Below are 25,677 nucleotides of genomic sequence, written 5' to 3'. Positions count from 1 at the left end.
TATTATATCTAGAAAGTACCTAGTGCTTTAACACTGTGGACTAAATGAACAATGACTTTGCATGGTTACTACTTTGGGTGTAGTAAAATTTTACATTCTTGTGAGCTAAATATGTGGGCACACACATATCCCAAAAAAGACAATATCAAAGACTTCATGAAATACTCACGGTTATTAATCACAAGTCCTGGAAATGGTCTAAAGAAACAAATTACACAACAGTTTAATTTTACTCTATGAGAATTACAAGTACATTCAGTTTATACAACTAATTTTTAAACCATGTCACTTATGTGCTAGAATGAGAAATGTTATCTATAATGTTTTAATCTTACATACTTTTTGATCAGTCAATTGTTAGATATACAGAGTGTCCCTCCAAAAATGTATACACACTTTGCATAAAATCAGTATTTATTAACATATAGTTCATTTTCAAAATTAAGTGAGTTATCAGCTGTTAAAGCATATACATTTTTGGAGACACCCTATATATAGACGCATAGCTAAAAATCAATCATTAGAAAATGTTACAGTAAAGATGGTAGAAAAACAAAAAATAGAAACAAAGAAAAGGGAAAAAAGAGTAATTCTAGTGAAACAATCCAGTGGAAGAAGGCGTTTTCCCATATCCTGGGGAATGGCATGGAAAATAAACATTGGTAAAGTGGGACAAAAATATGGAAATTGTAAGGAAAGGGTATTGGGAGAAGATGAGTGGGTGAGAAAAAGTTTCGGAAGGTAATGCTTTTAGCTATTTCTCAGTGTTAGTCCTGAGCATGTACACTAGAGACCGTGGTAACTTGACAATGAACTGACTGGGGTAGACTTAGTGATGGCTAAGTTTTTGTGAGTGGCAAAAGAAGAGTAAAGACACCTTGGGACTTGTAACTGGATGGATGGAAAGAGGACATTTGTTGTGCACTTATTGTGACAAGCACATATTAGTAATGTAATTCTCATAATGCTGTTAGAGGGTCGGTATAACCATCATTCCTGCTTTGTGGATAAGGAGCTGATGCTCTGAAAGGGAACAATTACAACCTCACCCCTTGCCTGACCTCCAGAGAATGAAGAATCAGCTCAGGGAGGAGGAAATCTAATAGTACAATAACTAAAGTAAATATTTTATTTGTTCATAACATGGCAAACTTGATTCTGTTACTACATAGGTCTATGTTTCAGATGCAGATGCATTCATTCTTATGAGCAAACAGGTAACTCTCACTTACCTGATGACTGTGAATTTAATGAACTCAGCGGAATCTAGAATTCTTCTCATGGAGCTGATTTCCAGGTAACTGGGGGCTTTGAAGGACACTCCAGGAGGCATGCCATCAACCACCACACAGCCAGGGTTAATTGTGATTTTCCGGTAGGGAACTTTCACAGGGAAACCCATGCCAATAGCTTCACCTGCAGCGACAGGAACAGCATAAAAACATAGGTTAACATACCGCTTTAGTGAATGTTTAAAAAGCACATGACCAACATTAATTTTAAAGACCGTCTCCACTGTTAACTAAGGTCTTTGTACACTTCAAACAACCATACATATAAAGCCTAGTTTTATTCACTTTAATATTCACCATTATCAATAATACATTTAATGTTTTCTTACTGAAAGACTTTAGCAAAACCAAAATACTTATTTTATAACTTTACTTCCTTTTATATAAGACTAGAGGCCCGATGCACGAAAATTGGTGCAGGAATGGGCCTTCCTTCTCCCGGCTGCTGGCACCTCCTCTGCTCTGCCCCCAAGCCGCCTTTCTTCCTTCCCATGCTACCCAGAGGCCTGGAGCTGCTGGGGTGATGCAGAAGGCCTGCATTGTCACCATGGCGACAATGTAAGCATCCTACCCCTCAGTGCCTGCATATGCAAATTAACCTGTCATCTTTGTTGGGTTAATTTACATACTTACATCTGATTGGCTGGTGGGCATTGCGAAGGTATGGTAAATTTGCATGTTTCTCTTCTTAGTATAGATTGTAATTAACTGAGCATAATTTACTGGTCTTTAAAAGATACTTATTTTTTCCAATTTCATTTGATATTCTCAATCATAATTGATTCACTGAGTACTATTTATGTTCGTTTTCTAGGCCTTTTATAACAAAATTAGAGGCCCGGTGCACGAAATTCATGCACAGTAGGGTGCGCAGGCTTGGCCAGCAATCAGGACCAGGAGGGCCTTCCTTCATTCCATGCTGCGCCCCCTTCATGGTCAGCGCACATCATATTGAGCGGTCGAATTCTTGGTCAAACTCCTGAGCGGACAATTTGCATATTACCCTTTTATTGTATAAAATATCACAGATGGTGTGGCCTCCACAAGATAAATTCAATTTTCCACAAGTTTGATGTTAGAAGTCCAAGACCGAGATCCTGCGCGGGAGCGGACGCAGCAGCTGAGACTGCTTTCTTGGCGCCACTCTTCCTACCATCCAAGGAGCCCCCCCCCCCCCTTCTCTCTCTCCTGTGCACAATGGCGACTCTTAAGGAAAAACTGATTGCACCAGTTGCCAAGGAAGAGGCAGCAATCCCAAACAACAAGATCACTGTCGTGGGTGTTGGTCAAGTGGGCATGGCGTGTGCCATCAGCATTCTGGGAAAGTCTCTGGCTGATGAGCTGGCCCTGGTGGATGTGTTGGAAGATAAACTCAAAGGAGAAATGATGGATCTGCAGCATGGAAGCTTATTTCTTTAGACATCTAAAATTGTGGCAGATAAAGTCTACTCTGTGACCGCCAATTCTAAGATCGTGGTGGTCACTGCTGGAGTCCGCTAGCAAGAGGGAGAGAGTCGTCTCAAGCTGGTGCAGAGGAACATCAATGTCTTCAAGTTCATTATTCCTCAGATCGTCAAGTACAGCCCTGATTGCATCATCATTGTGGTTTCTAACCCAGTGGATATTCTCACATATGTTACCTGGAAACTAAGTGGATTACACAAGCACCGTGTGATTGGAAGTGGATGTAACCTGGATTCTGCTAGATTTCGCTACCTTATGGCTGAAAAACTTGGCATTCATCCTAGCAGCTGCCATGGATGGATTCTGGGAGAACATGGCGACTCAAGTGTGGCTGTGTGGAGTGGAGTGAATGTGGCAGGCATCTCTCTCCAGGAACTGAATCCAGCAATGGGAACGGACAATGATAGTGAAAATTGGAAGCAAGTGCATAAGATGGTGGTTGAAAGTGCCTATGAAGTCATCAAGTTAAAAGGATATACCAATTGGGCTATTGGATTAAGTGTGGCTGATCTCATTGAATCCATGTTTAAAAATTTATCCAGGATTCATCCAGTATTAACGATGGTGAAGGGGATGTATGGCATTGAGAATGAAGTCTTCCTGAGCCTCCCATGTATCCTGAACGCTCGGTGACTAACCAGTGTTATCAACCAGAAACTGAAGGATGATGAGGTTGCTCAACTCAAGAAAAGCGCAGACACCCTCTGGAACATCCAGAAGGACCTCAAAGACCTGTGACTACAGGGCTGTAAGCTGTAGAAATGTAAGAAGCACAATGTGATTAACCATGAGCCTTTAGTTTCCATCCACGCACATGGATCACAGTTTGCTTTTATCCTCCTAAATATGTGAATCTGGGCTTACGGAATCGAAGCCCATACCTGGTATAATGCTTGCAACATGAGTGCTTGAACAAATAAATTAACGATGGTAGTGTGAAAAAAAAAAAAAAAAAAAAAAAGTCCAAGACCAAGGTGCCAGCATGGTTGTTTTGCTGTTTCTTACTGAAACAAAATTTCCTTGCTTGTTGCAAGCTGTACTAAGCAAATGAAACTTACCAAATTTGCGACTGAAGAGGTCATTAACTTGTTCTCTTAGCTGTCTGGCTTTTTCAACCTTTGAAAGTCTTTCATTATCATCATCTAAAAAAAGTTAAAAGAAAACTCATAATACTTTAATAATACAATTTTAATTCCAAGTAAATGTTTAGGTTCTCTTTGTATCTCACTTTGTTTTTTGAATATTCAAGTATTTTAAACTAATCAAGATTGAAATGATTTATATAAATGATTTAACAATAAAACCAAATTGAGAATGATACTACTTTATTCCTGTTATCAAAAACTTTACCTGCTATTTCATACAAATTTATTATTTTTTTTATTAATCCTCAACCAAAGATATTTTTTAATTGATTTTTAGAGTTGATGAAGGGGAAAAAAGAGTGAGAGAGGAGGAGGGAGAGAATGAGGAACATCGATGTGAGAGACACATCTATTGGTTGCTTCCCAAAGGTGCTCCAGTCCTGTAACCCAGGTATTTGTTCTTGATCAGGAATTAAACCTATGACCCTTTGGTGTGTGGGCTGATGCTCTAACCACTGAGAAACACCAGCCAAAGCTAAACAGATTTTTAAAAACAAGACACTAGGTATCTGGGTGGTCACCAGGTTTTTAGCTCACACCAAGTACAACGAACTGCCTAGAGATACTTAGCAAAAAACTGACAAGATGCTGTATTTGGTTAATTTCTGGAAGGAGAACACAACAATGTGACTTAAACTCTATATCCCCATATCCTGAAAGTGAAAAAACCAAAGAGGAAACCACCCCAAAAACTATGATAAAGGCAGAGAAATCATACCTGGAATTGTCACCTGAATGATGTTAAGATCTTCAACACCAGATGCAGTAGTATTAACATTAGGCGATGAATTTATTTTTCCTTAAAATTATAACAGATATGAAAGTAATTAAATCTTCTCTAATAACCTATATATATATAAAAGCCTAAGTGATTATGACCACTCCACCAAACGACCAGTTGTTATGATGTGCACTAACCAGCAGGGGGCAGATGCTAAATGCAGGAGCTGTCCCCTGGTGGTCAGTGCTCTTCCACGGCCACCCTTCCACGGTCCCTCTCCCTGACCCTAGTCACCCTGATCAGCCTGAAGGTCCCCAATGGCTCCGATCGCCCGCCAGGCTGAGGGACCCCACCTGTGCACAAACTCGTGCACCAGGCCCCTAGTGTGTTATATTGTAATTCAGACTACATAAATAGTATTTTAACCCAACTTTTGTTTAAGGTTTGTTCCTTTTTCATTGAATGTTTTGTCATTTTGCAATAGTAAGCTTCCCAAAAGGCTTTTTACTTTTTCCTCTTCCCTGTTAAGCTTAGGATAGCAGACACATAGAGATTCTCAATTATTAAAGAACGAAAAACCACAATTCTAATTTTGTGGGCTTTTTCCTTTCTTTTACTATTTTTTCTATTACCCCAATTTTGAATGAGCTTTCCTGCTTTTAGCTCAATAGCTGTTCTTGAGACAATTTTTAAAATCACTGCTGCAAAATAAATGTCCAATCACATGTTTTCTGTAGCAACAACTTACTTGGAGGGCTCTTGGAGGAGGAGGTGCTCTCCTTAATTGCTGTCTCAAACATTTCAGGCCTAAAAACAAGAAAAAAAATTTTTTGTCAATTATCCACTAATAAAACATTAAAAATTAAACATGCAAAAGATTTTCAAACCAGTAATTCTCTGAAAATATACATTAGGTTCTTAGTAATGGAAAAACAGAAAAAGCAAGGTTATCTAAAGGAACATATACAAAAAGACTAATTATAATTGTGATTATAACATCCACCCAGCCCTATCTAATTTAAATAGCTTCTTCCTGTGATTTCAAGATAACCTGGAAAGATTCAGCGTTAGACCTGAGAATGGGAAGGAAATGCCCTTTATGAGGTGCCATGGGAAGGTAAGACAGGCTGTGAAAACTTGAACAAAAGAGTCTTTCTTCTTAGGAAGCCAAAGCAGAAGCCACACCTCCAACAAACTGGGATGCAAGTACAAAAGGTGACCATTATGTTGGCAATGTCAGCTTTGATTATGTGACGGTAACTCTGGGTGACTCAAAAGTGTTAATAAACAAAGCCTAAAACTCATTTGAAATAATTCTTGAGCATTGCTACGTATTTTCTAATTTTAACTATTCCCACATGTTTCAACTGTACTGGTTTAATTCATAGGTCTCCAAGCAAACCGGAGAGAAATTTAAATATCATGTATGTTGGAGAAATAAAATGATTTTATAAAACTAAATCACTGCTTAAATTCCAGCTTGCATCAACCATTAAAAATACAACTGTGGGTAGACTTAACAAAATAAAGTTGTTATCCCTGTTATGAATTAGAGCCCTCCTTCCCTCTTTTAACCAATTATGAAAAATTTTAAACATATATAAAAGTATAACTCAAAGAGCTTTGTTGACACGAGGGCTAATATGGCCCTGTTATATTACAAAGGTGAATCCACGAACCACCTCTCAGTGTCAAACAGTATCATCTCATGGCCAATCTCACTTCCTTACTTTTTAATAATGAACTTGATCTTGGCTTTGTTCCTGAGTATCTTCTCCAGCCGCGGGATGCCGAAGGTAGACGGCCGCCGGAACGGCACGCCCTCAGGTAAGCCTTCCACGTAGAAGTCTTCTGGGAAAGACTCAAACAGCGCGAAGGGCACTTTCACAGCTTGTTTAAGGCCCAGAGCTTCACCTACAAAACACACATATATTTCTTACATTTAGAACTTAATATGCATTTTAAATTACATTTTGTGATAACAAAAATTACACTTAAAAAATTCTTGATGCTCGGATAAGCGTGAGAAATTATGAAATCCATATCTGCAAGACCCACACACTTCTAACAATAGCATAATTTAAATGTTGGACATTTTACTCTGCTTACATTCTTCAATTTTTGTTATTAATTCTCACCCAAGGATATTTTTTCCATTGTTTTTCAGAGAGAGTGAAAGGGACAGAAGGAAGGAAAAGGAGAGAAACTTCAATGTGAGAGACACATCAACTGGTTGCCACTAGGGAGGACTACCCTTGAATAGGAATCGAACCAGCGACCATTCTTGCATGGATTGACTAACCATTGACCTACACAGGCCAGAGCACATTCTTCTCTTGCTAAAAAGGTGCCTGATGTTTGAATAATAATGCTTCAAAATAAACTTACCACATTTTTCATTGAAAAGATTTTCAACTTTTTGTTTTAGATCTGTGATTTTGGCATTCCAGGCCTCTGTACATAAAAAAACAAGATAGTTAATTTGTTGATGATATTTACTTAAATACTTCCATGGTCAGGGATTTAATTTACTGCACATCTTTAAGTACAAAGTAAGAAAATACTTTGTACTTAACATGGTTTGACAACTACTCTAATCCTGAAACATTATTTAACTGTTTTATTATATCATTAATATGTTGGCTACAAATAAATGACATATGCTAAAGCAAATAAAAAAAATAAATAAAAGCCCCCTAAATCTCCCAAAAGACAAGTATAGTATCTATTAGATATAAGATATAATTCTACCCTGTAAAATGATTTTCTATTTATAATCCTCCTCATAACCCAATGAACCAGGAAGTAATGTTTTCCCCATTTACAAATAAGGAAACCCGGGCACAGAAAAGTTCAGCAGCTTACCCAAGGTTACAGAATCATATCGTACTGGCAGCAGAATTGAACTTACGCTGTCTGACTATAATCTATGCCTTTAAGTACTAATTAATAATATAGTAATAAAAAGAATAAACAACCTCCCTCGTAAAATAAAGTATTTTTATAATTTCCTTTCATTTAAAATGATGAAATCAAGACAAATAAAATCCATATTTACCAAAGGAAAACTCTCTCCCTCGAGGCTTAAAGGGAACGTTAGAGCCATTTGTCTGAGTAGGGGTTCGAACAGCGGAAGTCTGAGGGCTGTTGTTATTAGGGCCTAAAGAATTAAAAAACAACAGAATCAACACACACACTTAATCACGCCACAGAAGCCTCGCCTGCGCTGGAAAACAAAGCAGGTGTGAACAGCATATAAGCTCCTGCAATGAAAACAACTACTGCTGCCAGCTGCACAGACTCCCACCCATTTTGCTATTTCTATCCCTACAATTAGGCATTCTCTCCCAAAACAGAATTAGCTTTCTGGCTCTTCGTAGTTACATTCAATTCACTTAATGCTTCATCATGCCCTCTTGGAGCCACGTAATTTTTGGTTACCCAAGTCCGTTTATGTTTTCCTTTCAACCCTTGAACACAAGCACAACTTTAGATACAATTGTATTACCTCCAGTATTAAGTGTTCCTTTGGATTCTCTAACCGACCTGATATATCCATTCTTTGAATTCTTGGCACAACTTAAAAACAATCAGTTGTTTTCCATTAAGTAAAAATGAATGTTAGTTTCAGTTATCCTTACAAATCCCAGGCCCGTTACTCTTTTTTACATCGGGTCATCTAGTGCTTAAACTGGAGTGGGGAACCTTTCTTTCTGTAAAGGGCCATTTGGATATTTACAACATTCGTGGGCCATACATGCCTTAAAAGGTCCTGAGATAACAAGTACAGTTGGAACAAGATGCAAAACAATGCACCATAAGACATGAGATTATCTGTCACCATTCAAACTGTGTTACTCTATTTAATCAGTACCTTTTCTCCTACGTGCTATGCTCTCTGCAATGGCATTTCTCTCTGGCTGGAGATATTCTACTCTTCCAGCAAAGCCTCGTTCACATGTAATCTTCTCTATGAAGCTTTCATAGACATCTTATGCAGTATCACATTGTTCATACTGTCAACATCTATACAGTTTTAGCCCCAGGTTTGTCTGGTTCCTCAGCATCTCGGTCTTTCTACTAAAAGTAACACCATAAACATCTTACTTTTTACTTGAATTCCTTGAGGAAGGCATGAAAACTTTGTGTATTAGAGAAATCTTCCTCAGATCAAAAATAGGAAAGTAAAGGACTGAGTACATTTAAAGTTGTTTGCTTTTTTGTTTTATTGATTTCAGAGAGAGGAAGGGAGACAGGAGACCTGGGCATGTACTCTGGCCGGGAATCAAACCGTGACCTTCCGGCTCTTCGGTCAACATTCCACCACTGAGCCACACCAGTCAGGCTACATTTAAATTCAAATTTTAACAGAAATTATTAAGCTGGTGTATAATATCCATATATTGAACAAGAATTCCTGATGCCTTTCATATGAAAAAACAGGTTCTCTGTGAATATACAAGATAACTAAATAGGGATGGATTAAGGCTCCACTTGGTATGAATTCCACAAATCTAATGGAAGCGTAGAAAAGAAAAACCTGAGGATGCAGAAGGAACTAGTTTAACCTAAGGTACTGTTTTTTATTTTATTTTTTAGAATACATTTTATTTATCTTTATTATTTTTCACCTGAGGATATTTTTCCATTGATTTAAGAGAGAATGGAGATGAGAGACAGAGGAGAGAGAGAGAAATGGTGATGTGAGAGACACACATTGATTGGTTGCCTCCCACACGGTGATCAAGCCTGCAACTGAGGCATATACCCTTGACCAGAATTGAATCTAGAACCCTTCAGTCCGTGGGCTGCCTGGCAAATCATCCCTAAACTTTTTATTTCCTGAAAATAAAATAGGAAGTAAAGAATAGCAGGGGGAAAAATTCCACACATTTCTGTCACCTTTAAAAGTCAGAAAAAATTTTTAGGGATTTTCTTCCAAGTAGTATATAATATGCTCAATGTTAACCATTTTGAAAATTTCAATGAGAAACATTAAGAAATTTAGCTTTAATCAGGTAGTATATTCACACCTAAAACTAGTATTATAAAAACTCACTTGCATAAAAATACACACAGTGATCTGAGTAATCAACAAACATAACTAGTGAAGTGGAAAATCAACAGAAGCATGCCACAGAGTGGCTCACCTTCCACAGTGACCTCAATTTCAGGAACCTTTGAATTACTCCCAGGGCTTCGTGGTCTTTTTGGGGACTGCAAGGCTGTCAAGTAAGCACATAATTATTTTTGCATATTGTAAGAAAAACAGAAGGGGATGCTTTATAAGAGCAGAGTATTAAAATTCATACAGTTTGGCTCTTTTCAAAGAAACCTGAAGAATTAAACTGGTAGTGTTATCCTCCACATGAGTCTCAACAAAGCTGTGGAAACATGAACGGAGGATTGCAAACATGAAATTTTAAGTGAATGTTTGAAAAAACAAAAGGTCCATTAAATAAACTACCTTAAAAATATTGGTCAATGACTCAGTATGATTTAGGTAATGTTGAAAAACAATGTTTTAATGCACTGAAGTATAATAAAGAGTATATGTAATCTCTTACCTTTAGTGTTTATTTTACTAGCCATTCCTGGAGGCAAGTAGGAAATAACTAGTTCAGGCCTAGAGGAAAAACAAAGAAGCATTATAATAACCAATATAATATGGTCTTCATAGCTAGTAAAAATGATCATGACCAATATTTTTAATAAAGGTGATCATAGGATCATTCTGTAATGCGACAATAATGTCTACCTTACTGAACCTAAAAATCTACTTTTCCTTCCCACAACTATCACTTAAATGATTTTAGGAAAAATAAATAATAGCTTCTTTCATGAAAATTAACACTAGTTTCTGCAGCTTTTAAAATTATGGAGACATTAAAAGCAATTACATAGTAAAAAATAATAATAAAAAATAAATAAAATTATGGAGACAATAAGAAACTTAATCATTGAGATTCAGTTGTCCCTAAGTTTAACCAGGAATAAGAGAGAAGATAAAAATCGGCATTTTCATCCTCCATGCAAATATTCAGCCACATTAAGAGAAACTTGTCTCTAACTAACTTGAATATCACCATTGTGAGGCAGGTGTTATAATTCTTTTTGTATTAATGAAGAAAAATCAAGTAAAAGTAAAAAAAAACTTGCAAAGGCAATGGACAATGTCAGGACTGTAGCTCAGAGCTATGCTTTTCCATCATGGATGTCAAAGGCTTAGCTGTCACATATAGCTAGAAAATAATTTAAATAGAAATAATAACTTTATTATAATTCTAGAAATGACTATATACATTGGCAAATAGAACTTACTTTTTAACAACAAACTTGATTTTATTACTGCCACGAACAATCCTTTCAAGTCGTGGAATTCCAAACCAGGTAGGGCTTCGGAAGGGAATTCCCTCTGGCAAGCCTTCTACATAAAGGAACTCAGGATTTGATTCAAACACAGGGTAAGGTACTTTTACTGCCTCTGTGAGTCCAAGAGCTTGAGCTGAAATTGGGAAAACAAACAAACAAACAAACAAACCTTTTATTTTCCTCTTGACAGCATTATCTTTTTATGTTTTATCTTTCTAAGAGATGTAACTAACATATAACATATAACATATTAGTTTCCAGTGTATAATATAACAATACAGTATTTGTACATATTGCAAAATAATCACCACAATTAATCTAGTAAACATACGGACATTCTCAAATATGTTATGCAAAAATTCCTTACAATCTATTAATATCCATTCAACAGGAAGGCTTAGTATATTGTGCAAAACTGAAGAACAAGCCTAAAAAATAAGTACTTTTAGGATGAACATTTTAACACTTCAAATCAAAGGGACTAGTCAAATTATGTCTGTGCTCTGAGCAGAATGAACTACAGCACATTCCCAGCCTTTGTATGTCACCTAGATGCAAGATTGATGTTTAAAAAATAAGTTGCATAAGATGTATCTAAGCATAACTCAAGTTAGATATCAGAGGCCGAGTAATTAAGATTCCTGATATAGGACACAAACGTCAAAATGACGGATGGGATCACCCAAGGAATACTGCTATCTCTCCCACTCCTCACTTCCTTCTGCATGACAGATACACCCAATCAACTGAAACACTCTTGCTGAGCCTCCTCAGAATCCTTATCAACACATCACTCCAGGAAACCGCTGTCAACAAATCTATGTTGAAACATATGGTGAAACCTACTGGCCATTCGGTGTTAGCCAGATTAGAAGTACAGCAAAGGAAGTGAGATTTAGCCCAGCTCCTTCCTTGCTCTCCCATTTTGACATATGAGAAAACTGAATCCAAGAAAAATAAAATTGTTCAGTTTGAATAGTGAATTTAGTAGCAGAAATAAAACAAAACTCATTTGGGACAGTCCTTTTTTAGGTCAGGAACTGATATAATTCATTCAGAACACTGCATTTCATTTGTTTTTCAATTAAGACATAATCACTGAATTTTACTTACCAAATTTCAAATTAAAAATCTCTTCCACTTGCTTCCGTAGCTTGGTAATTCTGACATTCCAATCTTCTTTGACTACAAAGCAAAAATAAAGCTAATTAACAATGCTCCTTATTGGTACTGACACCAAATTAGATTGACTGCTGTTCTTTCCAGTGATGCTCTTTTTAAAAAAAATTGAGATGTGATTGACATATAATAGTGTATTAGTTTTAGGTGTATAATCCAGGGATGCTCTTAATTCATTTTTATTTAAGAACAAAAACACTGGATCTTAAGGAAATAATGATTTCTTGCCCTAGCCAGTTGGCTCAGTGAATAGAGTGTTGGCCACAGACTGAAGGGTTCCAGGTTTAATTCTGGTCAAGAGCATGTATGTGGGTTGCAACTAATCGATATGTCTCTCTTATATTGATGTGTCTGTCTTTACCCCTTCCTTCCACACTCTCTAAGCCACATGTGTCAAACACAAGGCCCGCGGGCCAAATCTGTCCCGCCAGGCCTTGCAATGTGGCCCGCACCGCGCTGTCATCACTGCACTCCGCTGCGTTTCCATCACAATGACAGTTTATGACTGTTCAGTAAACCATTCGGCCCGCGATTTAGGCTGGATTTTAGATTTTGGCCCCTTCTCTGATTGAGTTCGACACCCCTACTCTAAGCCAATGAAAAAATATCTTCAGGTGAGGATGAACGATAGCAACAACAACAACAACAAAAAGTATAATTTCCTGCACTTGTCAAATATCAAAAGAACGAAGATAGACAGGGTTCAAACTTAAGTTCGCATTGTAAATAAAGAACTTGTTCATGTTCAGCCTAGCCAGTGTGACTAGCGGTTGAGTGTCAATCCCTGACTTAAGAAGTAGCTGGTTTGATTCCCGGATGGGGCATGTACCCATATTTTGGGCTCAGTCCCTGGTGGGGTGGCTGATCAATGTTTCTCTCTCATCAATGTAACTATCTCTCTATTCCTATCCTTTCCTCTAAATAATTTTACACTAATAAAAGAAACTTGCAAATTGACTGTCGCTCCGCTATGCACACCAGCCAGTCAGGAACAAGTATGCAAATCAACACAACAAATATGGCAGCAGTTATGGAGCTGGATTGAGCAGGAGGCTTGGGTTTCCCCTGGCCACAGAGGAACCCAAGCTTCCTGCCCGCCCTGGCCTTCATTGAAGGAGTGGCTGGGGGGAGGGGAATCTAGGTCGCTAGGGGGTGTGGCCAGCCTGCAAACAATCATGAGCCCCTTACCCAAGCTGGCCCGGAACCCCAGTGGGAACCTCCACCCAGAAGCAGGTGTGGCAGCTTGAAAACAGCCTCCAGCCCCTCACCAAGGCTGACCATGCCCTCAGGGGGGAGGATCCCAGCTGGGGGGCATGGCCAGCCTGCAAACAGCCATGAGCCCCTCACCCAGGCTGTCCAGGCACCCCAGCGGAAACCTCCACCCTGATCTGGGACATCCTTCAGGACAAACCAGCCGGCTTCCACTCATGCACCAGGCCTCTATCTATACTAATAAAAAGGTAATATGCTAATTAGACTGGGAGACCTTCCAGGAAACCTTTCGAGTGTTCTTCTGGACAAAGCCATGGTGGCAAGGCAGAGGTAGAGGCAGTTAGAGGCCAAGAGAGGAGGGCAGTTGTGGGTGATCAGGCTGCTGGGTGGGGGGCCATTGGGGGTAATCAGGCTGGCAAGGGGGAGGCAGTTGGGGGTGAGCAGACTAGCAGGGGGGCCATTTGGGGGCGAGCAGGCTGCCAGTGGGGGTCAGTTGGGGGTGATCAAGATGGAGGGGGGGCACAGTTTGGGGTGAGCAGGCCATCAGGCAGAGTGGTTAGGGGCAATCAGGCAGGCAGGCAAGTAAGCGGTTAGGAGCCAGCAGTCCCAGATTGCAAGAGGAATGTCTGACTGCTGGTTTAAGCCTGGTCCCTGTACACCAGCAGTAGGACATCCTTCAAGGGGTCCCAGATTGGAGAGGGTGCAGACTGGGCTGAGGGACACCCTCCCCCCAACACACACACACACATGAATTTCATGCATCGGGCCACTGGTTATAAATAAAAACATATTTAAAAAAACAACAACACAGAACTTACTCATAAGAGTGCTCTAAATGAGTGTTTCGTGTGATTTTTTTAATCCTCACATAAATATATGTTTTTAATTATTTGAGAGAGAGAGGAAAAGGGAGAAACAGAAACACTGATGTGGGAGAGAAGCATCTATCTGTTGCATCCCATATACACCCAAGTGGGGATCAAACCCACAGCCGGGGTATGTGCCCGGACCAAGAATGGAACCATCACCTTTTGATGTACAAGACGGTGCTCCAACCAACTGAGCCACCAGCCAAGGCTAAATAAGTGGTTTTTAAACCACTTGGAGTCACATCAGAGAATCCTGTGGGAATTGGGAAGGCCCTCACCAGGTTCAACCTATAACATCACTTGCGATTGCTTTCCATACAGGCATTCCTTATTTTATTGAACAGATAGGTGCCTAGAAACCCACACAAAGCAAATGTCACCAATCACAGCAAGAAATAAATGGTAAAGAAATGGAAATAAATGGCAGAAATAAATGTAAAAAGATTAGAGCGTTGTCTCTCAACACTATTCACATCTATAATTGGTTATTTCCTTAAGCCTTATTTATAAGGCAAACATTCCCTTTTAAATGTAATGTATAAATAAAGAAAACTATGTCATTAAAAAGATGTACAGGATATAATTTACTGGGACAGATAATTAGGACTTATCTGACAAAATTAAGTGTGATAGTCACTGTGTTTACTGACAAAGACAGTAGGAGATGTTGGGCAAGTTCTGAAAATATTGCTAAAAGTTGGTGGCCTCAGAAAGTCTCTTAATATTTCTTTACCTTTACTGTAAAAGAACATTAGAAGTTTTGCTTTAAAAGAAAACTAGCATCTCAAGGTTTTAGCATGGTAGCTTAACCATTCAGCCAGAGTAACTCTGGTATAAACCAAATCTGAATTATTACTGTACAGATATCTAGCCTCTCCTTATCCAAGGTAAAGAGCTTCTGTTAACCTGTTGCTCAGCCACCCCTTCTGCTTCACCTCATCCTACACTTCCTTTTCTGGTATTTACAAAGGATCTCTGAACTAGACCTCAGAAGAGCCAAATAGTACCACCCCATTCTTCCCATTCAAAGCTCAATTACCTGGCTAGCTCCACAACTCTCTCCTAGTTAACATATTATCTTTTATCAAATTGAAAGTGAAGTACACCCATAGTGTATTTAAGCATAAAAACTGTTACCTAATCCCAGGCCATGCCAAGAATTAAAAAGACATTGCTGATGGCAATAGTGACTAACAAAACTTCTGTTGTATAGACTAAACTTGATTTGGCCCAGCAAGACTAATGACTGGTTGACTGGAACACCAACTTAACATTTTGTTGGGATGAAGAACAATAACCTTTAATTCTTTCTAAAATCTATGACTAATAGGAGGCCAAACATTGTTGATGATTCAGAGAATCGATTCTTCTTTTGATAACAGGACTTGAATTATCTATGCTAGGAGACAGCAGATAAAGTACTGATGAAAATGCTATTACTCAATCCTTGGAGTGACATCTATGGTGCCTCTATATCTTTTCAATGATGCATGTTTAACATTCTCAGTTTGCAGGAAATATTAAGCAGTGATCATATTAATCACAAACCTCAATTTGAGGTCTGTCTTGAGAAATGAAAGCTCATTCATAGACTTCCACCATATTCTGGCTAATCAATATTAAAGCTCTACCTTTGGGAATATATATATACTTTTATATTACTTCCCTTAGCAAAATCTGTGTCATCTCCCATCTTCAATTCATCATCAATACATTGTTTTTTTGCCTAAATCAAAAAAAGCATGCTGAGGTGGTTGCTGTGCTGATTTTGATGCTCAACCTGCAGGATTCCTGGCACAGAAGAATTTTGTTTCCCTAGTTTAGTATTTCTCAACCATTTTTCATGCCACAATCAATACAAAATTATACAACCTATTTGGCATACTGGCTGACCTTTACCAGTTGCTGCAGGTACCCTAAGGGTTGAAAGATGAGTATTTTAGTATAGACAAATAATTCCACCTTGTATAACAGTTCATTCACCCTAGTATTTACAAGAATGGTTAACTGCACACACAGAGAAACAGCCATTGGTTCTTGGCAACAAAGTCCCTATGATTGTAAAAGATATACAAGTTGTGGTCACTTTTCTGACACTCTCAGTGGGAAACAAAGATGACAAAGAGCCCAGCCAGCATGGTTCAGTGGTTAAGCATAGACTTATGAACCAAGTCACCGTTTGATTCCCAGTCAGGGCATATACCCGGGTTGCAGGCTTAATCCCCAGTATGGGGAGTACAGAAGGCAGCAGATCAGTGATTCTCATCATTGTTATTTCTATCTCTCTTTCCCTTTTCCCTTTCTCCTGAAATAAAAAATAAAATAAAATAAAAAAAAATAAAGACGGAAAATAAAAGACTTATACCTTAAATAAAGAAAATAAAACCATTCAGCCAAAACCGGTTTGGCTCAGTGGATGGAGCGTCGGTCTGTGGACTGAGGGGTCCCAGGTTTGATTCTGGTAAAGGGCATGTACCTTGGTTGCAGGCACATTCCCAGTAGGGGGTGTGCAGGAGGCAGCTGGTCGATGTTTCTCTCTCATTGATGTTTCCAGCTCTCTGTCCCTCTCTCTTCCTCTCTGAAAAAAATCAATTATAGATAGATAGATAGATAGATAGATAGATAGAAAATAAAATAAAACCATTCACATAATTAAAACTGATTCCATATTTCCTTCTATTGGTCAGTGCAGCTGTTGGAATTACAGTATTTGTCATCTAAAATATAGGGTATGGCCCTGTTCAGTGGCTCAGTTGAAGCAATGTCCTGTACACCAAAAAGTAGCGGGTGTGATCCCCAGTTGGGATGCATAAGGGAGGCAACCAATCTATGTTTCTCTCTCACATCAATGTTTCCTTTCTTCTCTTTCCTTTTCCCTCCCACCTCCCCCTCTCTCCTACTCTATCCTACCCCACCCCTTCCTCTCCCTCTCTAAAAGCAATACAAAGCATTTCTCAGGTGAGGGAAAAGAAAAAAGATGAAAAACAGGGTCTGTGTAAAGATAAACGTTTAAAACTGCATCGTCTGCAATATTAGCCATATCTGACAGCTGAGTACTTAAAACGTGGCAAGTTGAATTGAGACAAGAGTATAAAATACACACGGGCATTTCAAATGGAATATCCTATCCTATATAATAAAAGGCTAATATGCAAACTGACTGATTGGCAGAATGACCGGGGGCAGACGCTCAGCTCAGGAGCTGCCCCTTGGTGGTCAGTGCATTCACACGGCCAGCCTCCCGTGACCCCTCCCAGACGGCTGTCTCCCCTTCCCTGACCCCCATCACTGGCCAGGCCAAGGGACTGCTCAGCCAGAAGCCGGGCCCATGGCTGGCGAGCGCAATGCCGGTGGCGGGAGCCTTTCTCGCCTCTGCAGCAGCGCTAAGGATGTCCAACTAAGGGCTCCTGGACTGCAAGAGGGCGCAGGCAGGGCTGAGGGACCTCCCTGAGTGAACAGGTTTCATACACTGGGCCTCTAGTAAACAAAAGAAATGAAAAATGCAAATTCCTTTACCATGTATATTTTATATTGATTAGGTTGAAACAGATTTGGTTACTAGAAAATTTAAAATGACATATGTGGCTTGCATTTGTGACACACATTTTATTTCTACTGAACACCACTGGTCCAAATTCAAAGCTCTAAAACTGCTTATGTTCATATTGATAAATCAAGTAGTGTCTGTACTAGAAATTCCTCAAAATATATTTTTGGAGAAAGAAGAGGAATTCCATTGCTTTAAAAAAATTTTTTAAAGCTTAAAAACAATTTATCTAATAAGCTTTTCCCCCTTTATTTATTGATTGATTTTGAGAGAAAGAGACAAAGGAAAGAGAGAGAGAGATCAATTTATTGTTCCATTTATTTATGCATTCATTGGTTGCTTCTTCTATGACCCTAATCAGGGATCAAACCTCCAACCTTGATGTATGAAGACAACGCTTTAACCAAGTGAGCAGTCTGGCCAGGGCTTCATAAGCTTTTAAAAAAGGAATTCAGTTATTTTACCTGGTGTGTTCGTTCTTGGCTGAGTGACTTCAGTAGTGCTGTGAGTCAGAAGTTCCGGTCTGTAAAAGTAAGTTGACGTTACTAACAGAGCATTTAGGAACGCCTTCAAGCCTTCTCCATACATATGTGCAGGGCCACTGATTTTCAATATGGTTCATTCTGCCTTCTTGTGCAATGAAAAGTACCATTCTGGTGACTCCAGATTATTTTGAAAATAGCAATTTTAACAGATTCAGGTGGAAGTACCTTATGACCTCAAATGCATTTTAAGATTAAATGTACAAAACCTTTCCCCCCAAACCAGTTCAACCTTCTTTTTTTAAATGAAATATATCACAATTTACCTAAAAATATCTAGCTATGTCATCCTAAAGTTGCCTCTCCCTTATACAAGTAGTCCCAACAAACATACACAAATGCACAACCCCCAAACAGTAATAAGTAATAGAGTCTCTACCCACCACAATCCTTCCACATTAAAAACAGGCCTTCATTTTACCCGCCCTGCTCGCAAATTACCCATTCTGCTATCCTTCAAACCCAAGTCAAAACAGCATTTCTAAAATGCAAATCCAAATTATTTTAAGGGGAATCAGCTTTAAAATTGTTTAATTACTCCACTGATTAGATAAGACATAAGGCCCTTCCTCCACTTGGCTGCCTTAATCTATCTATTACTCAGTACGCAAGAGGCATCTCAAACCACTCTGCACAGAATGGTGCAGGTAGGTAAAATTAAAGTACATTTGATACTTCCTGCCCCACGTACATTATTTCCTTTATTTGAAATACTTTTTTCTCCAATCTCTATGTATAACTGACCAATCTACATGCTACCCCTAATCTTCTACCCCAAAGTGCTTAGTAATACTTTATTACATTTATCTCTGCAATAAATCTTCTGAATTGTCATACCCAATTTTGTACATCTGGTGCCTGGCACTAAATAAACATTTGCTCCATAAATGAATCTAAATGTAACACCTTCATTCTGAATACTAGAATAAGTCCAACTGAGAAGTGAACAAAAGGTCGTCCATTTTCATGAAATTAATCTTTAAGACAATATTAAATTTGTTTCTGTAGATTATAATCTTACCTTTTAATAACAAATTTAATTCGATTGCCCACTTGAATAATTTTTTCAAGCCTTGGGATTCCATACCATGAGGGACTTCTGAAAGGAATGTTCTCTGGTAGTCCTTCCACATAGAGATCATTAGGATGTGCCTCAAATTTCTGGTAAGGGACAGCCTTGGCTTCAGTGCTCCCCAAGGCTTCAGCTTTACAAAAGAAAAACAGTTCAGGAGACTAAGATCCTGCTCAATCATATGTTGGTACAATCCAAAGCAATATACATGTCAATGTTTTAAAAAGCCAATTATACTCTAGAAACAATACACCAGCCACAAAATAGACTTAAAGTAGCAATTGAAGTACAAAGGGTACTTGTGGTGGACTTAATGTTTCCTGATTCTACAATCATCTTAATAACACTAAGATCTTGTTATAAAAAACTTTTCTGTATCTTTCAAAAAAAAGAAAAGAAAACTATAACACAATAGAGTATCTGGGAGTTTGTTACACTATTCTCTCCCCTTTGGTACAGGTTTAGAATGTTTCATAATAAATATATATTTGAAAACAATAAAGAAAAACTAGAAGTGAGTCATATTTATTGTATTTACTTTGTTAAAGCAAAATTTGGGAAAATTATTCTATAATATACTTTAGTTGGGGGGGAGGAAATTAGACTTACCAAATTTTTTGCAGAAAAGCTGATCTACCATCTTTCGTAATTTAGTGATTCTGGCATACCACTCTTCCTTTACTGTAAGTATAAAAAGTATTTCCTCAATTTGATGGCACTAATGTAATTATGAAATAGACAATATCATTTTGCTATTCTAAAATTATTCCTATGATTTCAGAATGTGTTTATTAAAAGTGCTAACACTGAATAAAAAGAGTAAGAACAAATAAAACAAATGACAAAATGGAAATTTATAATTTAAGATAGTTTCACATAGGTAATAGGTGCCCTAAAGTGTCATAATTAAAGGTAGAAAATAGTACAATTCAGTTTACTCAGAAACAGCTAGCAGATTTAAGCAATGATAAATTTAGGCATTTAGATTACTAGCAATCATTCCACTACACAAACTCTAAGTGATGCAAATTGTATTTTAAAAAAAACTTTTTAAAAATATGTTTTTATTGCCTGGCTGGCATGGGTCAATGGTTGACCATCCACCTATGAACTAGGAGATCATGGTTCAATTCCCAAGCAGAACACATGCTTGAGTTGCGGGCTCGATTCCTGACGGGCGTGCAGGAGGCAGCCGATTGATGATTCTCTCTCATCATTGATGTTTCTCTCTCTCTCTCTGAAATCAATAAAAACATATTTTAAAAATATGTTTTTATTGATTTTTAGAGAGAGGAAGGGAGAGGGATAAAGAGATAGAAATACATATGACAAATATCATTGATCGGCTGCTCCCTTTACAGCCCCTACTGGGGATCAAGCCAGCAACCGGGGCACATGCCTTGACTAGGAATCAAACCGGTGACCTTTTGGTTCACAGGCTTAAGTTTAACCACTAAACCACACTGGTTGGGTTTAAATTTTTTATTTATTGATTTGAGAGAGAAAGAGGGGGAAGGAGGAAGGGGAGAAAGAGAGGAGAGACATAGGCATTGATTGATTTGTTGTTCCACTTATTTATACATTCATTGGTTCATTCTTATATGTGCCCTGACTAGGGATCAAACCTTGGCGTATCTGGATGATGCTCTAACCAACTGAACTACCCGGCTAGGGTTCAAATTCTATTTTATATACCCACCCCACTCTAGACTCTTGCAAAAGCAAGCAAGAGAACAAATCAAAATTTCCTTCAAAACACATCTAACAAACGATAATACTGCTGCCTATATGCTTTAAGAAGTATATCTTGTTATGTCCTTGGTATAATGATGATTATTTAATTGGCTAATATATACTTGGGTAATAAAATGTTCAAAAGCCCTTGCTGGTTTGGCACAGTGGATAGAGCGTCAGCCTGTGGACTGAAAGGTCCCAGGCTGGGGGCACATGCCTGGGTTGCAGACTTGATCCCCAGTAGGGGGCATACAGGAGGCAGCTGATCAACGATTCTCTCTCATCACTGATGTTTCTATCTCTCTCTTCCTTTCTAAACTCAATAGAGAGATATATTAAAACCAAAAACAATGTAAAAATCCAGAGAGTGGAAGAAATTAATTTTTTTTAAATTGTTCAATATTTTATCCCAGATGATGTTTGCATCTCAAAAGTAGAACGGACATGCTTCTTTTGGTGTACCCAAAAATATGATGTAGATTTGTACTTATTTATAATGGGTTGCTATGAAGAAAATGAGTTCATTGTTCTAGAGAGCATTGGAAATATTTTGACATTGTGTGTGTGTGTGTGTGTGTGTGTGTGTGTGTGTGTGTATATATATATATATATATATATATATATATATATATTTTTTTTTTTTTTTTTTTAATATACTAGTGGCCCGGTGCATGGATTCATGCATATTGAGAGGGCACTCTGCAAAGTTGCTGTTGCTCGGCAGCTCCAGGGTTGAGTGTCTGCCTCCTTGTAGTCACTACGTGTCATAGCTACTGGTCAGATGGCTGGACAGTCGCTTAGACTTTTATATATATACATCTTTATTGATTTCAGAGAGGAAAGGGGAGAGAGTGATAGAAACATCAATGATGAGAGAGAATCATTGATTGGCTGTCTCCTGCATGCCCCCTACTAGGGATTGAGACTGCAACCTGTGCATGTACCCCTAAGCGGAACTGAAGGTAAGACCCGGACCCCTCAGTCTGCAAGCTGCCGCTCTACCCACTGAGCCAAATCAGCTAAAGCACATTGTATATTTCTTATACATAAGGTTCTGATATGACTGGAGACTTACCTCCTGAAGCTGGTTTATCAAGTTGTAAGTCCTCACGTGTTGAATTCAAAAGTTCATGTCTGCAAGGTAAGAAATAGAACAAAATATTCACAAGTAATATTGATCAAAGTAGTAACTACTACTACTTATTTAATATTCAGTCATCAAGACCATTTTCTAAAGAAAAAGACAATCTGGACTCCTGAGTAAAATTAAATTCTAACTTCTTGAGATTTCCTCAGAGAAATAAAACTCAATGGTAATTACAAATTACTAGGCATTTAATAAGATGCTTCATAGAGCCTGCATCCTGACAGAAAAAGAGTTAACTTTGCAACCAAAGGCATTTTATAAAAGCATAACACCAAAGAAAGCAAACTACAAACATTTTAAATGAGCACCTTTCATTTTACATTTCATTCAGGACTACTAGTACCTTACTTCAACATATCAATAAATTAATGATAAAAATCCTAAATATATTTTAATACTAACATTTGTAGGACAATACATTTGCTCTTAATTTTTTTCCTAATACATAAATGGGCCATAAAACACATATCAAGATCACATAATTTTCACAATCCCCGTATCACCCTATTTTATTGTAATGGCCTAAAACCGTGATTGGCAAACTGTGGCTTGAGAGCCACATGCAGCTCTTTGGCCCCTTGAAGTGTGGCTCTTCCACAAAATACCACAGCCTGGGTGAATCTATTTTGAAGAAGTGGCATTAGAAGTTTAAGTTTAAAAAATTTGGATCTCAAAAGAAATTTCAATCATTGTACTATTATTTGGCTCTGCTGATTAATGAGTTTGTCGACCACTGGCCTAAAGTAATTGGGAGTGTGTGTGTGTGTGTGTGTGTGTGTGTGTGTGTATGGTGAGAGGCAGAAAAGATAAGCATAACCATGTCTACATTAACAATAATTCCAGAAATGATAGAATCTAATACAGGATTAGGTCAATGATATGTACAATATTTGATCAATAGGGAGCTGTGAAATAAAACATTTGCTAAACTCTATAGAATTACCCTTCTAAATAAACAAAACAGTTTTTGCTTAGCAAGACTAACCACATTATCCTTTGGGGAAAGGCTTTATAACATCCTTTCCAAATGTGGAAGATGGTTTCCCATAAGTGAGTATATTGAAAGGCCTTGAAACAGGATGTGCAAAGCATAAAATAACTTGTGATAAGCTTGCATAAACATCCAAACAGGGTTTTTATATGCTTAAAGATTACCAAACATAAGCAAAACCTGTTAAAATAAGTTATACGTTTATTTTGTTATTAAAAATAAACTTCAATTAAGTTAAAAAAACAATTTAATAAAATGACAATACAAAAGAGTTCTTAAAATAATAAACTTATTAATACATCAATATGTAGGAGGGAGGGTGATTGTTGTTTATGGCTCTTGGCTTATGTCAGGATTTTAGAACAAGCTATTGTGTTTACCACTCAATTTCATAAGAGACTAGTAAATCTTTTTTTTTTTTTATATATATATTTTTATTGATTTCAGAGAGGAAGGGAGAAGAAGAGAGAGCTAGAAACATCAATGATGAGAGGAAATCATTGACTGGCTGCCTCCTGCACGTTGGACTAAGCCCATAACCCAGTCATGTGCCCTTGATATGAATTGAACCTGGGATTCTTTCGTCTGCAGGCTGACATTCTATCCACAAAGCCAAACTGGCAAGGGTAAGACTGCTAAATCTTTAAACCACAATTTATTGGGGGGGAGAATCTGTTAGCAACAAGTTTCTCTCTGTGGATGACCTGGTTTTACTCCCTAGAACCAAATGATTTTTACTCTTATCCTGAGTTAGAGTACTGAAATTTTATGAGGCAACTCATTTTTATACTTCTCTTTCCATTTTAAGTCAGTTGTTACTTGATGAGGACTATGAACCCTCTAGCGCTGTCACTGAAAATTTTTGTTTAGCAATTACATTTTATCATTTCCTAGACAATTCTCCAATTGTTCTCCTTTACAAATATATCTAGTACTCGTTGGAAATTTCCATGACAAAAATATGTTGATAAACACCCTTTTAGTTTTTAAACTTTTATTGTACTCTTCATAGAATACAAGAGAGTAGAAAACACAAAAATGGATGATCTGGCTGCCATTTTAAAACGGAAGCATTTACACTTTCAATTCAATAGCTGCACTAATTTTTTTTCAATTCTCACTTGAGGATGTTTATTGATTTGGCGAGAGGGGGGAGTAGAGGAGAGAGGGGGAGAGAGAGAGAGAGAGAGAGAGAGAGGGAGAAAGGGAGGAAGGGAGGGAGGGAGGGAGGGAGAGAGAGAGAGAGAGAGAGAGAGAGAGAGAGAGAGAGAGAGAGAGAGAACAAGCTAAAAAAAACAGATAAATACTTTGTTACTACTTTCTTTAGCATACTTAGCCCAAAATTGGAAAAGAAAATTACATTTGTATGCAATCATATAAGAGCAGGTGTTCATGTTCCAAAAGCCAACTCTGATATGACTGACAAGTGGAAAATAAAATAATATATATAATAATTAAAACTTAATTTAAATATAGTCTAGTGGTCAATAGTTGTCAACAATATTAAAAAAAAATGCACTAATCATGAACAAAAAAGAGTCTTAGTCTTACTTCTTAATCACAAAACGAATTCTTTCCTTTGCAAGTAATATCCTTTCAAGGCGAGGAATTCCGTAAGTAGATGGCCTTCTAAAAGGAATTCCTTCTGGAAGTCCTTCTACATAAAGGTCTTCAACGTGTGACTGGAAAAGAGGGTATGGGATCGTCACAGGACCTTTGGCTTTTATAGCTTGAGCTTTAAGAATGAAAAGAGAAAGAGAAAAATCATTAAATGATAAGGATTAAGCATAAAAAAGTTGAATATGTATTGCTCTGTAACTTTTATAATTAATCTTTATTTTCACTTATTATATTTGAATCAATAAAATAGTACAAAAGAACTAAAAAGAACACCAAAGATGCTAATGTTCTATTTAACCAAATCTGCAATGAACTAATGTATATTCTGAAGTAATGTAGACCTAGCCAGATTTTTTCTTGAAATCTGAACATAAATGAACCCAGAAAAACAAATCAGTTGACATCACTTAACACATACAGTATGTAATGAAATAGTATTTTTAAACATTTAAAACATTAGTGTAAAGGATTTTCTTTTTAAAAATTGAGGCAGCCGAAACCGGTTTGGCTCAGTGGACAGAGTGTCAGTCTGCAGACTGAAAGGTCCCAGGTTCGATTATGATCAAGGGCATGTACCTTGGGTGCGGGCACATCCCCAGTAGGGGGTGTGCAGGAGGCAGCTGATCAATGTTTCTCTCTCATCGGTGTTTCTAACTCTCTATCCCTCTCTCTTACTCTCTGTAAAAAAATAAATAAAATACATTTTTTTAAAAATTGAAGCAGAAGATTTACCTAAAAATTCTGCTAGATTTATTTATCCAAGAAGAAAA

At 37.8% G+C, this 25,677-nt stretch overlaps 1 protein-coding gene and 1 pseudogene across 13 annotated transcripts in view; one reads left to right on the top strand and one right to left on the bottom strand.

Annotated features, from left to right (window-relative positions):
* The window catches only part of GTF2I (general transcription factor IIi), a 99,261-nt gene that overhangs the window by 5,922 nt on the left and 67,662 nt on the right, over window positions 1–25,677 (bottom strand). For all 13 annotated transcript variants that reach the window (XM_036409345.2, XM_036409352.2, XM_036409344.2 and 10 more), the window contains 17 exons: window positions 24,839–25,022; window positions 22,225–22,283; window positions 20,025–20,096; window positions 19,365–19,548; window positions 18,266–18,324; window positions 12,108–12,179; window positions 10,944–11,127; window positions 10,190–10,248; window positions 9,773–9,847; window positions 7,681–7,782; window positions 7,011–7,076; window positions 6,353–6,536; window positions 5,371–5,429; window positions 4,620–4,700; window positions 3,815–3,898; window positions 1,233–1,416; window positions 170–198 (listed from right to left, as the gene is read on the bottom strand). In XM_036409345.2, the coding sequence (XP_036265238.1) occupies window positions 170–198; window positions 1,233–1,416; window positions 3,815–3,898; window positions 4,620–4,700; window positions 5,371–5,429; window positions 6,353–6,536; window positions 7,011–7,076; window positions 7,681–7,782; window positions 9,773–9,847; window positions 10,190–10,248; window positions 10,944–11,127; window positions 12,108–12,179; window positions 18,266–18,324; window positions 19,365–19,548; window positions 20,025–20,096; window positions 22,225–22,283; window positions 24,839–25,022 (1,737 nt within the window). The remainder of the gene's footprint in view (window positions 1–169; window positions 199–1,232; window positions 1,417–3,814; window positions 3,899–4,619; window positions 4,701–5,370; window positions 5,430–6,352; window positions 6,537–7,010; window positions 7,077–7,680; window positions 7,783–9,772; window positions 9,848–10,189; window positions 10,249–10,943; window positions 11,128–12,107; window positions 12,180–18,265; window positions 18,325–19,364; window positions 19,549–20,024; window positions 20,097–22,224; window positions 22,284–24,838; window positions 25,023–25,677) is intronic.
* On the top strand, window positions 2,385–3,717 carry LOC118702863 (annotated as a pseudogene).

This window comes from Pipistrellus kuhlii, unplaced genomic scaffold, assembly GCF_014108245.1.
Source record: "Pipistrellus kuhlii isolate mPipKuh1 unplaced genomic scaffold, mPipKuh1.p scaffold_m20_p_4, whole genome shotgun sequence".
NCBI lineage: Eukaryota > Metazoa > Chordata > Mammalia > Chiroptera > Vespertilionidae > Pipistrellus > Pipistrellus kuhlii.
Note: the sequence above shows the minus strand (reverse complement) of the source record. Positions and strands in the feature narration are given on the sequence as shown.